This window comes from Toxotes jaculatrix, chromosome 1 (genome assembly GCF_017976425.1).
Source record: "Toxotes jaculatrix isolate fToxJac2 chromosome 1, fToxJac2.pri, whole genome shotgun sequence".
Classification (NCBI taxonomy): Eukaryota; Metazoa; Chordata; class Actinopteri; family Toxotidae; genus Toxotes; species Toxotes jaculatrix.
The window spans coordinates 10,011,489-10,024,774 of NC_054394.1; the positions used below are offsets into that span (position 1 = coordinate 10,011,489).

At 40.4% G+C, this 13,286-nt stretch overlaps 1 protein-coding gene across 12 annotated transcripts in view; it reads right to left on the reverse strand.

The window, feature by feature from the left end:
* Positions 1-3,751: 3,751 nt before the first annotated feature.
* The window catches only part of celf6 (CUGBP Elav-like family member 6), a 126,606-nt gene continuing 117,071 nt past the window's right edge, over positions 3,752-13,286 (reverse strand). For 3 of the 12 annotated variants that reach the window (XM_041055878.1, XM_041056118.1, XM_041055852.1), the window contains 4 exons: positions 12,457-12,519; positions 11,748-11,864; positions 8,569-8,712; positions 3,752-3,879 (listed from right to left, as the gene is read on the reverse strand). In XM_041055878.1, the coding sequence (XP_040911812.1) occupies positions 3,752-3,879; positions 8,569-8,712; positions 11,748-11,864; positions 12,457-12,519 (452 nt within the window). The remainder of the gene's footprint in view (positions 3,880-8,568; positions 8,713-11,747; positions 11,865-12,456; positions 12,520-13,286) is intronic. The other 9 variants (XM_041056195.1, XM_041056037.1, XM_041056370.1 and 6 more) reach the window with 6 other exon arrangements.

Below are 13,286 nucleotides of genomic sequence, written 5' to 3' on the forward strand. Positions count from 1 at the left end.
TTGGTGGGGGTGCAAAAGAAGGAAAGAAACAGTGGGATTTTCTTTTCCTTAAGTCAGAATTCAAAGCACCCTTTCCATATTTGTTCCACACTCACTTTATTCTGCCTGACAAATCAAATGAGGTTATTATGGTTATTACCATAAAACTGAAAAAAAAAATTGACAAGTAAAACAGAAATAACAGAACAAATACTCTTCAACACAGCACAAAAAATAGGCCTTTTCTTGTGCCTCAATGTGGTGGTGAAATATTCTCAGGCTGACAACATTTGCAGGTTAAAAGGTTGAATTGATGTTTTTATATTCACAAAGATAACCCTTAAGGCAGAAATGCATATTTCAGAAACTTGTCCTGTCCATAGTAATTGGATTTGCCTTGCATTGTTTGCTATGAGGGTGGCCGTACAGTGAGTGCTTCAGCTTTTTTGCATTAAGTTTATCTTTAAGACACAGAACGCAATTTCAGAGTAGCAGGGCTCCTGAGACCAGCAGAAGAGAATGCTGTCTGATCGTGTTTTTAATTCAACTTCAAAGCGAAATTGTCAGTATTAGAGGAAAAAAGAAGGGGGCCTCTGAAGTTATCTACATATTGAAGTTTTTTTTTTAACCTAAGGAACGCGCTCACAGTCACACACACAAATCATCATTCAAGTTTCATCAAAGTTTTTCATCGTTATAATGTAGTTGAATTTAGAAAATTAAAGAGTTGCTGCTGAACTTTACTTATTTCAGTCTGTTGCTCAATGTGCTGTCTGCCTCAATACAAGGCAATAAATGAAAAGAAAAAAAATCTTAAAAATAAATTGGTCAAATATTTAAAATACACTTTCTGTGTATAAACTCCATCTAGATACCTTGAACTGTGATACCGAGCTGACTTCAGGAGCCCCAGTTAGAGTGTTTTTTTCCCTTCAGTGTTTTCAAGGGATTGCTCTTTGTTTTGGTCTATTGGCTTTCCTTAACTCAACAGCAGAAATGGTGTAATAACAGAGGAAAAACACAGATGGATTGAACCAGACCAGAGACGAAGGAGGACATGAAAAAAAAAAAAACCCACACACACTCATGCATCGACACGCACGCATGCACACACCTCCTGATAAAGTGACAGAATGTTATTGTGAGAAATATCTGTACTTGGAGACGTTCAGAGTACATCTCAATGACTGTCCTGTCATTCAGTGCTGTTGCAGGATATTTTCCATTTGCCCCTCATTGATGTGCCCCCCTCTTCTCTTCTCAGGGTGTCTGCTTTGAAAGCTTCTGTTCAATTAGCAGGACAGAGCTCTATTCAAATGCTATCAGGCAGGGGAAAAAGGGAGCATCTATCATTTATATTGCATACCACCTTCCATTAATGCCATCTTGTGGCTTTTAAAGAGTCAAATCTAAAACAAACAAATGGTATTACCATGCTTTTATTTATGGAGGAATATAATCCAGGCTTATGTTATTGTAATGAAAAGTTGTCTAGGCAATTGGGTGAAGAGAGCATGCATCTATATTATTTTTGCACTGGCAGCTGCACTTTGTGACAGATGGGCGATGATTTTTTGAATCAAGCCTGACACTGTGAAATTAGTCTTTATTGAGGGGATGGCGCTACTTTAAGTAAACCATCTTTTTATTATTTTGCATGAAAGCTCTGACTTTTTAAAGGCTGAATACTGAAGATATCTGGTAGCAGATATACTCTCAGCACAAGTAGCTTACCATACATTTGCAAGATCTCATGTTTTCTCTACTTGGTGAGTGCATACTTCATGAAATCAAGCCCCATTAAAAAGTTGAAAGCAGAGGATAAATGTTTTATCCTATTTATCCACAAAGGATAAGCTTGATTTCGGTATTTTATGTTATATTTTAGCTCAAATTTTATTGTAAATTGTTCAGTATTAAAGTATAGAGTCTCTTGCTGTGGATGTGTTAACACTGGCATAGTTTTAAAACATTTTTATTAAGTTTTGAACACTTGCCCCAGAGTCACAGAACAAACTTCCAACATAAATGATCATTTTTTCTTGGGGTTTTTCAAAGGTGTTAAAATATTATTTAATAACGCTGAACATTTTTTTGAATGTACATTATACTAATTAATTTTATTTATTTGCGCAATGAAGTCATAAGTAGTCAAAGCCCTCTGTGCTGCTTTGCTACCAGGTCATAGTTAATTAAAATGAGATGTACTCATGGATAAGACAGGAACAAGTGTCCAACAAATGTCCTCATGTGAAAAAATGTCCAAATCAGAATAACAAAGTTAAAATAACACTACCAGGATATTTATTTGCCTTGCTTTTGCGTTTTTGTTTATCTATTTTTGCTGTTTTTTGATTTTGTATTTGAGAATATTTGCAAACAAAGAATGACAGAATATGAAAATGGACTGTGATTGTTTGAGCAGAGAACAGACTGGTGAAGCATCACTTGAACTAACCAAATGGTGCTTTCTGGGGTTGGTGCTATTTTCCATCATTATACAAGCCACTGCAGTTTATGAGGTGACTAAGTGCTTTTCCATTATGCATCTTTTTGTTTATTTATTTTTGGCGAGCACAGAATTTTCTTTCAAACATCCTACATTTATCCATCATGCTCATCACTAGTCTTGTAATAAAAAAAAAAAAAGTTGTGATGCTATAAAGCTGCTCTGTGTTACTTTGCATCTCCTCTGTGAATTTTCCTGTGAGTAAAGGCTCCACTGAACGAGCCCCTGGATCTTGCTAAGCAGGCTGACAGAAATGTAATGCCGAGCTATTTTAGGAGAGAAATTATTGCTATCTTGTTTTATAAAATTTGTAGCTTAACAACTTGCATCGATTCTCAACGCCATCCGCGGCAGACGGGTAATTATGCACAGCTGGGTGTTGATGATGTCATTGGTTTGCGCTGGAGTATCATGCAGGTACAAATTAGATTTCAAACCCCAGAAGAAACAAAAACAATTCAGTGGAGCAGGGCAACCTGACATAAATCTCAGGAGGCTGACTTTGTGAAGAGGGGCCATGCAATTTAGAATCTAGTGCCCCAACACTTTCACAGATAATATGCTAAAAAAATGTATTGACCTGAAAAAATACTAATTTCATGTTACTTCAGGGCTCGAAGGGACAGAGTCAGATAGTGATTAAAGAAAGATTTTAACTTCTTCTGTAGTGGACCACATGTAACACTCAGCTAATTTGTGCATTTTATACTTTTATTAGTCTGTAATATCCACAACTATGTACATTTCCATGGAGAAAGGAGAATAAGTGGTGGATGAAGGGGTCTGTTAGTTGAAGGAGTTTGGGGATGCCTGGGAAGTTTTTGCAGTGAATTTCCTTCTTTGCACACGTCCCCCTAATATCAAAATGCCAGAGAATTTGATATTTTATTAAGTCACTAAGGATTTAATACATACCTTTTTCATAAAATTTAAATTTTTACTATTTTGCAAAAGGCAAATATACAGTATTGAGTAATAATTGCAGAAAATAAAAGGTTTTGAAGATTGAAGATAAAACCATCTTACCCAGGTTTGAAATTTAAAGCTTTGTACAATTTTGTGCATAAAGGTTGAATTGAGATTTGAGGCAATGCTCTTTCCCATTCACATCTACTGTAGCAACAAGACTGTGCAAAAACCAGTAAGTAAGCTGTTAAGTAGCAAAGTGGACAGTTTGATTTTTAACAGGCATGGAATGATGTGGTGAGGCACCGTGTGTTATGACATGGGTGTAACTGTACCTGGGTATGGACAGCAGGCGAGTCAGTAAGGTCGGTTGGCATCCTTTGGCCGCTTTAGCTGCACTTTCAGCCTCTTCATGCCTATCTGAAACCCGTTCATGGCCTGGATAGCGGCTTGAGCACTGGACGGGTTATCAAAACTCACAAAGCCTGAGACAAGAACACAGAGTGGGAAAGAGAGAGAGAGAGAGAGACAGAGAGAGATGGGGGCAGAGAAAAATGGGAAAATGGGAAAAAAAGGAACAACACATGAAGGGAGAAGAATGGGGAGAGATGAGAGAGACAGAAGAGAAAGGGAGAAGGAAAGAGACAGGGAGAAAAGACAGGCAAGATGAAAGAAAAAAGAGGGGAGAAGAAGACCCTTTTTAACTCTCAACAATGACACAACAATAGGTCTTTGTTTTCTCTTTTCAGCAGATTAATTGAAAATCTCTGAATTAAAAAGATTACATAAAATACCACAAAGGCTAATAACACAGATATTAAAAATCAAACCAAGAAGAGCTATTAGAAACCGGGAGTTTAACTTGAACAGAGAACAAAAAAACATGAAAAGGTGTTCAAAGATTAGAGAAAGCGAGAGAGAGAGAGAAAAAAACAAAAGTCTCATGTTGCGTGTGGATTTTTAGAGCAAAGCGGTGTCTGTAAATGTTACCTGTCTGTTTGAGCCATGAAAGTGAGGCAGAGCTGCATGTGTGCGTGTGCCAAAGTGTATTTTCATGTACGTGTGTGACTGAGCATGTATCTAAGTAAAGAGTAAAGGGCATGGGGGTCGTGACGAGATGCTTGGAGCAAGGTGTGTAGGACAGAGGTGCCTGCTGCTCTGAGTTATCACCTGGGTGTCGAGGCGGAATGAGCCCACAGCTTTCCACACCGGGACTCCTTGCCTGCTCTTATCAGACACCTCTGTGATTGACGGCCCAAATTTTCCGCCTGCCAGCTGATTTGATCACACCGCTATGGGTCCAATTTAATTTGGGGGGAGAGGGCAGGCTTTTGTCAGTGCGGGTGAGATAAGGCTGCTGCTTTTACAAACCCTTTAAACAAACTGAGCAGGGAAGGGTCTGTCAGTTGGCAGTGATCCCCCTCCCAGTCCTACACACACACACACACACACACACATTCTCACACTATCCCCAGCTTTAATGAATCTCCATACCTCACATTTACATCCACATGCCAAAAAGGTGATAGGATGCTGGGGGTCAAAGTACTGGGTGGGGGGGGTGAAGAATGTGCTGCAAACTTTAAGCTTGAATCTGTGTGTGTGTGTGTGTGTGTGTGTGTGTGTGTGTGTGTGTGTGTGTGTGTGTGTGAAAATAAAAGCAGAATACGATATTTGAACATGTTTCCAGTTTCAGCTGTTTTCGCGAGACAAAGTAACTGGCTGATGTTTCATATCTTTGATGCAGCACTGACTGTGTGGAACTCAATACTCCGAACACCACTAGTGTTTGAGGTATGGCTCTCACCGCAGCCATCCATATCAGCAGAATGTCTGTGCGCATTGCAATGTTCTGCATTTTTAATAAAAACACACACACAAGTTGCAAACATTACTGGATGACAGTGGGGGAAAATACAAGTCGAGGACCAGGCTGAGTAGCTGAGAATGCTGCACTACATAAGTCTCACATTGCCCTACAAAATAAAAAAAGGAAAAAAGAAAGAGTTACTATGCAATGATTCTGTGCACTTATGGTGTTTGGTACTTTGAAAACCCTTTTCTGCACTGATGCAGGGGAGTCTGCAGTGTAGAGGTGAGGTCTCGGTTCATGTGCTGGGAAAAAACAACTACCACTCAACTCCCTTTGAACAAGTTAGTCAACCTCCAGTTGATCCACTCAGAAGTCACATATAGTGATGTGGAGCTCCAGCACCTCAAAGTTTACATTTTCAATACATGTTTATTTATTGATATGAATTATTATTTTATATTGTTAAGTGTTGATGGGAGATTTGCTTGTCCTTTGTAGCAGTTAAAGACTATTTAAAAGCGTTAAATTATTTCTTAGAGTGGCGAATCTTGTGTGTATGTGTGTGTGTGTGTGTGTGTGTGTGTGTGTGTGTGTGTGTGTGTGTGTGTGTGTGTGTGTGTGTAAAGAGCAGCTGAAAAAAAGGTATATCCATGTTTTCAGAAGCCCTTTAGGTAACTTGCATCTCCTTGTGTATGTATTTTTCTCCCACCATATCTAAAAAGCAGAGGGTTTCCTATTTTAGGTGTCTGTCGCTCTATTCTCAGCAGGCCTTTTGAAATTCATTTTCAAGCTAAATCCATTTAATTCCACTTAACAAGGTGAGCTTTGATCACTTTTAAATGTCAGTATTGAGTGACTAAACGCAGAGGATTAAGACTAATGTTGTTCCCATAGAGTCCCAGGTTAAATTAAACACAACCATATAGCTCCTCAACAGTCAGTGTCAACACTCTGTGCATTTTTGCCTAATGGATGTTCTGTACATTTCGGCGACTCAATAAATCACAACACAGGCTAAAAACACAGCCTGTTGATATATGTATTTTAATTTCAAAATTAACACAAAGTTGCATCACTCCAGACGCCACAATTTTAAATTAGGTTTCTGCAACCTGTGTTACTTCTCATCTTAATGTTTTTAAATTGCTTGATGGTGAAATATTTTTTAAATCCCCTTAGATCTATCTTCAATTCCCCTGTCACATATTCATGTCCATTTTATCACAGTGCAAATAAATAGGCTAAACTAAACAGACATCTGTCTGAATTGACAGTGCTGCATCCCTTAAGAGTACACTCCAAATCCTACTCCAGAAATACATCCTTTGTAGGAATATGCTTTGAGAGCTCCTCCAGTGACCTTTTCATCATATTGAAATTTTCAGGCTTCTCTGTAAACACTTCATCTCAAAGAGTGATGTCTGATTATTTCCTCTCAAAATCCCAAACGGTGGTTCACCTGTGCTGTAGAGAAATCAGGCCACATAAGCCTGGATGTTTCTTTTGAAAGTCACAGGATTCACTCTGTCATGGTTCGCAATTTGCTACAAGTATTTGACTTAAGATGATCAATATTAACTAAATATTGAAACACCTACCTGCTAAGATATTGTAATATAATGCTTCTTAAAATACAGTGGGTAAGTTAACTTTTACACCAACAAACTTGACATTATTGGAGAACTTTAGTTGCATTTAGATGACGGATTTAAGTGAATGTTTTTTAGTTTTTAATTAGAAGCAGAAGTGAAAAAAGTGGGCTATCTAAATGAGAATATGGTGTTGCTTTTCTTCTTATTTTCAAAGGACAGTTGGAAAATTAAAATCTTGGTTAACTAAATGCTGACATACCTACTTGGTTGTTTATATGTTATGGATAATTAACAATTATTTTTCATTTTGTCCTATTTGAGTACACACAACAGAGCTTTGGAAATTGTTTCTCCAGACAACAGGAAGGTCGCTGGCTTTCTGTTAGTCTGCTTGGTTTCCATCACTGCTTTAGTTACTGGGAAAACTGAATATATTTCCTTCTCACCAATGTGAGCATATGTGAGCCAATTGTGAGCCAATATTTGTACATTTGTACAATGTACAATTCATCAGTCCGTCCATCTATCCATTTTTCTACTCCTATGAGCTGCATGCACACATTTCTGTGTGTCTGCAACACCCATTAACCACACCATCAAGGCTAAACTCACACATTTTTAAGATGAAGTGTTCCAAGTTCTTGGAAGCCTAATAACTTATCCCCCTTAATGCACAGCATCTTCTGCCTAATTTGTTAATGTCTTACAAAAGAGCCCTGGGGCTTCCGCTATAAAAAGGAGTGAGAAATGATTGAAAAAAAAAAACCCACAAAAGAATCATGGGTTAAATTGCTGTTTTTCAGCCAAGATCTTAATTACTAGCTGTGGAAAATAAGCCGGTGAGACTGATGAGGTCACCGCCCCTTTGTCCTTCCCCCTTGTTGACTGACGGATAGTGATAGCGAGAGGCATATGTTTAGAGAAGAGCACACACAGGGAGAGAAGGAGAGAGACTGTCCTGAGAGGGACGGAGAGAGAGAGACAAGGGAAGAGAGGAAGAGAAAGCCTCATAGACATGCCATGTTGAAGGGAAACTGAAAGAAAGCCAATGCTGGGAGTCTCTCTCTCTGCGCCTGTCTCCTGGGTGCTGCTGTCCAACTGAATCAACAGCAAGGCCCACACCAGTCTATTATTATCTCTTTAAGCCCATGGATTCCACCTGCATCGCCTCCACCCTGATGAACTGGTTTGCTGTGTGGGAGGCGAGAGAAAAGGAGGGGAGGGGTGGCGGCATACTGCTGGGTTGCCCGGCTGGAAGGATTGGAGGGAGTCTGGGAAAATGCTTTTCTCTTTGGTAAAAGAGGCTGGGAATGGCAGAGAAGGGGAGATGGATACTGATTGTATTAGGAATGGTGATGAATAGATGTGTGGAGCAAGTGGCAATTGAGGAGGGATCTCTGGGTCAGTAGCTAGATGAAGGCTTCATTCATTCAGAGCGTCCACCCTGTCACACCGCACTCCCCCCGTCCTCCATTGCCAAACCCCACCATCTTGTTAGATAATGCCTGTGTGATGAAGCCAGGGAGCACGTGTGCATTGCTCCTCTGTCCCTCCTCGCCCCCTGCTCAGTGGCATGTAACGCCACCCTTAAAATGTTAATTGCAACTTGATTAGGATAGACACTGGGAATAAAAGCAAAAGCAAACACTAATTGCAGGAAAGCAACAAGAGGCATGATAAGATTGCCAAACACAGCCACCGTGTGACTTTGTTCCTTTTAATGATTTTTTTTTTTCTTCTCTTCTCTTCAATGTCAGTTTTTGACTCACCAAAACATTTGCTCTGATTGGTCGCTCGGTCCACAAAGACTTTGGCGGAGATGACGTTGCCGAAAGGCAGGAACATTTGCATGAGCTCCGCATCTCCGAACTCCTGGGGCAGGTGATAAATAAACAGGTTGCAACCTTCTGGCCCTGGTGATGAGAGAAAGACGACAGGAGGGTTACATGGGAGCATAAACAGGAGATGCCCAGTGAGAGAGAGACTGACCATAATAACATGGGTGGAAAAATGACTCAATAATAAAGCAATCGAGACTATAATTCAAAAGACATAGTAGCCATGTAAAAGGCAAATCCTGATTATGTTACCTGTGGTACAAATATTAGTTGTGTTAAACCTAGTTTTTGTGGTATATACACACACGTTAGTCCCGTTTTTTCAAGTGTTCACATGCAGGTTGTTTGGTCAGCTCTTTTTGTGGTTTCCATTCGAATCCTCCAGAGAACCTAATTTCCCATAATAACTGGATAGATAGGTGGCACTTTACTAAATCTTATTATACAGTTAAATTTGACTGTTGTCTTAGAAAATGTGCTGGCAATTGCTGTGTGCACATGTAAACAGCCACAGAGAAGCAGAGATAGGAGAAGTAAAGGAGAAAAACAGAGAGATAAAAACAGAGACAAGAGGAGGAAGAAAAAACCCAGAGAGGCTGATTGAAAGAGAAGGATTGAGACGGTTATATTGAGAAAGAGAAACACTGAGACACAGAGAAAGAGAGAGAGAAGAAGGAGGAGGAGGAGGAGGCAGAGCACGCATTAAGACATAAGCCAAGTTTTTGTCCCAATTACTGTGTGACAGTAGGACTGTCTTCCAATCTCTTTCCATCCCTCCACACTCATCCACCCAGCTGCCACATATTGTACAGGCCAATCTGGATAAAGGCAGGAATGAACTGGAAAGAGACAGAGAGAGAGATGGAACCATGGACAGAGAGAGAGAGAGCGAGAGAGTGGGAGGGAGATGTGATGGACTCGGGGACAGTGTGCTTGCAGCTGGCTGCCTGGCTAGCATTCTCTCCTGTCTCATTGCTCCGGGTGATAGCATGACGAGATGAGACTGGGGCTGGTGAGAAGGCTGATAAGAGGGCTGCAGTGGTGGCTGGCTGTAGTGCTGCTATGCCTCAGTGAGATAGAGGACACACACGTGCACACAGGTTGACAGTGTGAGTGGGGATTTTTTTTTTTTTTTTTTTTTTTTTGTTAAAGGCTGAATCTCAGTTCTGTCTGTTTAGGTTTAGGTCTCTTATGGAGAATTGATGCTTTGAAAAGAAGTGGTTCGTTTGAGGAAAAGAAATGTCTGCAACTGCTATGTAAGGACCATTCATAGGTTGTTTGGCTGCAGACCTATTTACTTCCTTTATTTGAAAATAAATACCCCCTTTTTGATGATCATATGGCCACTAAATACCAGCCAACCTTAATGCCAACCTTTCACATATATGCAAGTCAGTGTTTGACATTTTGATTTGTTGGTCCATTGTCTTTTCACCTCGGACCATCTGGAAATTATTCTGCTTAGGTTGGCAGTGATGCTCTGAACCCAGTGCTCTTGAAAAGGGTCTCAGGCTGTGTATGAAATCTCTCCCTATTTCATAAATTTCACTGCATTTTTAGTCCTCACTGTCAGCTGTTGAGTCACACAACTGCAATATTCACATACATAAAATGCATATATTGCATTGTGGGATTGTTTGCAGAACGTAGGGTTTATGCCATGGACAATACTGTTTTTTCATCCCACTGAGGAATTTCTGTGGGCAGTAGATAGAGGATAAATTTACACGCTCAGAACTTGAACACAAGTAAAACATCAGAGGGTAAATAAACTGCAGTATATAGTAAACAGGGATGCAGCCTTAGTATTTTCAACGTGGACAACTTTGGTAAAGTTGGCACTGAACTCTAGCGAGATCACCATCTTTAAATTCTCTCTGTAGGAGAGATTTTTTTTTTTTTTTACAACCAAATAATTTTCTGTGCAGATTAAAAGACGAGGCATATTTAGTTTTTCCACAAGCATTTGACAGCACTGCATTGCATATACAGTATTGATATTTGCTGTGTCAGTATGTGTTACTGTTGCCTAAGATGCTTTGCTGAAGTGAAAAAGACACATATTTTCCAAAGAGTACAGTAAAGATTTGTCTGGTTAAAATTATTTTTTTTTTGGATTCGGTAGGATTTTCTTTGTTGGTATACGCACAGACACAGACTGACAGAATGTGTTGTTGAAATTGTTAGCTTTCAGAGGGAGGCTGAAGCTGAGGCTTGACTGTGCCTGTGTATTCAGGTTTAGGTGTCTCTTGTTAAATGGCAGAGCTGCAGACTGTGGCAGTGGACTGAGACAGACTGGGAGAGCAGCCAAAACCCAGAGGAAGCCAGAACTCAGACAGGCCACTGGCTCAACCAAGAATAGCTCTGTGTGTGTGTGTTGCTTTGTCTGTGTGTTTGCGTTACCATGACTTCTATAATTCTTGCTAATAATGTTCCAAGGTTGCAGTGAGAGATGGGATAAACGTAGCAGTTGTGTGTGGTTTTTTTTTGTGTGAGATTATGCCTAGATGTAAAGTGAATGAGCTCCTGTTATGTGAGGATAAGTTCATGTGCACCTACACTTTATTCACACTCTTCTGCTCTGTGGCCCTGGCTCATATTCTCACCATCAAAAAAATGCAAGCATAAACTAACTTTTCCTCCAGGCAATGTTGGAAACGCTCAACTTCAGAGTTCCTATATTGAATATTCATGCCACTCTACACTGTCTCATACAATCATATAGATGAATAATTGAGACTGACAAATGGCGTCAAAAAGAGTGATTTACCATCACAGTATATCCTATGCTTTATTACATCTGATGCTGTGGCATAAGAGCGAACACTACTCTAGGAATGGTAATAAATGATTATGCATGCAGCTAATTAATCTGATGAATATTTATAACCACTTAAACACATTGTAATGGACTGATTAAGCAGTCCAACGCTGCGAGTTTGAATTAGTGCAGTTTTTGAATAATGACAGAGTAACTTTCCATCTCACTGCTAATGTTCTTCTCTTTAAATGGGAAGCCTTTTTCTCACATTTTCCCCAGCCAGCTTTTTCCCTCCCTCGCTAATTCAAAGCAGCGCAGCTACATTAGAATGGAACATGGCAATTATCACCTTTTATCTTGGGTGGGCGCGCTTGCTCGCTCTTACCTTCCCTCTGTTGCTGGGGAATGATGGTTGGTTGCTGGGGGAACGCTTGGCTGATTGGCGCATAGGCGGCAGGGTAGGCTGCTGTTGCAAAGGGAGAACCAGAGTGGAATTTTTCACATCTCCATTTTCATATTTGACACAACAAAACTCAAATCATTATTCCATTGTTCATTTGCATCCTCTAGACATTGCATAAATAAATTGCATTATGACTGGGAGCCTGGGCTCATTTGGCTGGTGGATCACTATACAAAGAGCACAGCAAAAGGGGGAGTGGAGTACAGTTCAACTGAGCAGACACATGAAGAAAGAGAGGGAGACTTACACCGTGTTAATAAGAGCTAATGTCAGGCAGAATGAATTGGTCTGAGAGGTCTGTGTCATCTCTCATATAGGAAGCTATGGCAGGTTCAGATCCTCAGCCTGTGGTGTACTTTTGGAATTAGGATTTTTGTGTGTGTGTGTGGGTGTGTGGGTGTATAATTAAGTCAACTGAAAATCCTTTTGCAATCCTAATGTAAAGTAGCCTAATCCGGGAGGAAATTGGCTGGTCGTCCAGCTATCTCTACCTGTCATAGTGTCTACTGATGTGATAAACAGAGAGGGAGAGGGTAGAGAAAAAGGGACAGATGGAAGAAGTGAGAGAGTAGAGGAGGTAGGAGAGACAGATCACCTGCGTAGTGTTGGACACCAGCATAAGCCTGTTGGAGAGGGTCGGTCACCGTTGGACTCTGTGCTGCAGAGAGACGAAAAGAGAGACCGGGAAAGGAGGATGACCAAGAGGAAAATGAAAGCAAAAAAAAAAAAAGACAAAGATGGGACGGGGAATGGTCAAGACAGATCCAGAGACAAAGAAAGATATAGAGAGAATGTTAAAGAGCAAGGCAGAAATTGGCTCATCTGTAGAGAGCCATCAGGGGGTGAGATCACACAGGGAGTGGGAGAAATGTGGGTTGTCATATCTCTCAGTTCTTCAAAATGCTTGTTTGCCCCAGATGTTTGCATCAAATATTAACAACATGCCAAACAAACCACTTTGTAGTTCATTACAATTGCAGCTGCCTTTGCATAATGCAGAATGGGAAGTGTGTGTCTGTCAGTTCTTCAGGAATCAGTCCCAGACAACATTAAGAAGCTGAGGACGATCTGAGACACATCAAATTAACCATAATGGACTGATGGATGAACTGATGGATTCATCATGATACTGGGGCTGGCTGCTCAGAAATCTGCCAAAGACTCTGTTGATTGACCCTCAAGCCTTAAACGCTTCAGTTCGAATCAGAAAAAGATGTCATGGGAGTGTGAAGTAAAAAGGACTCTTGTCAACTTTTAAACAGTACTCTGTGACATAATTCAATTAGTCACTACTGTCACGTTGAACTTGCATTGTAGCAGTTAGGTGATGTTCTTATTCAGATCAAGGACAACACTGGAACAATCAAACATTCACAGATCACCATCCGTACAAGCAGCTAATCGCAAGCAGTGTCAGGGTCACAG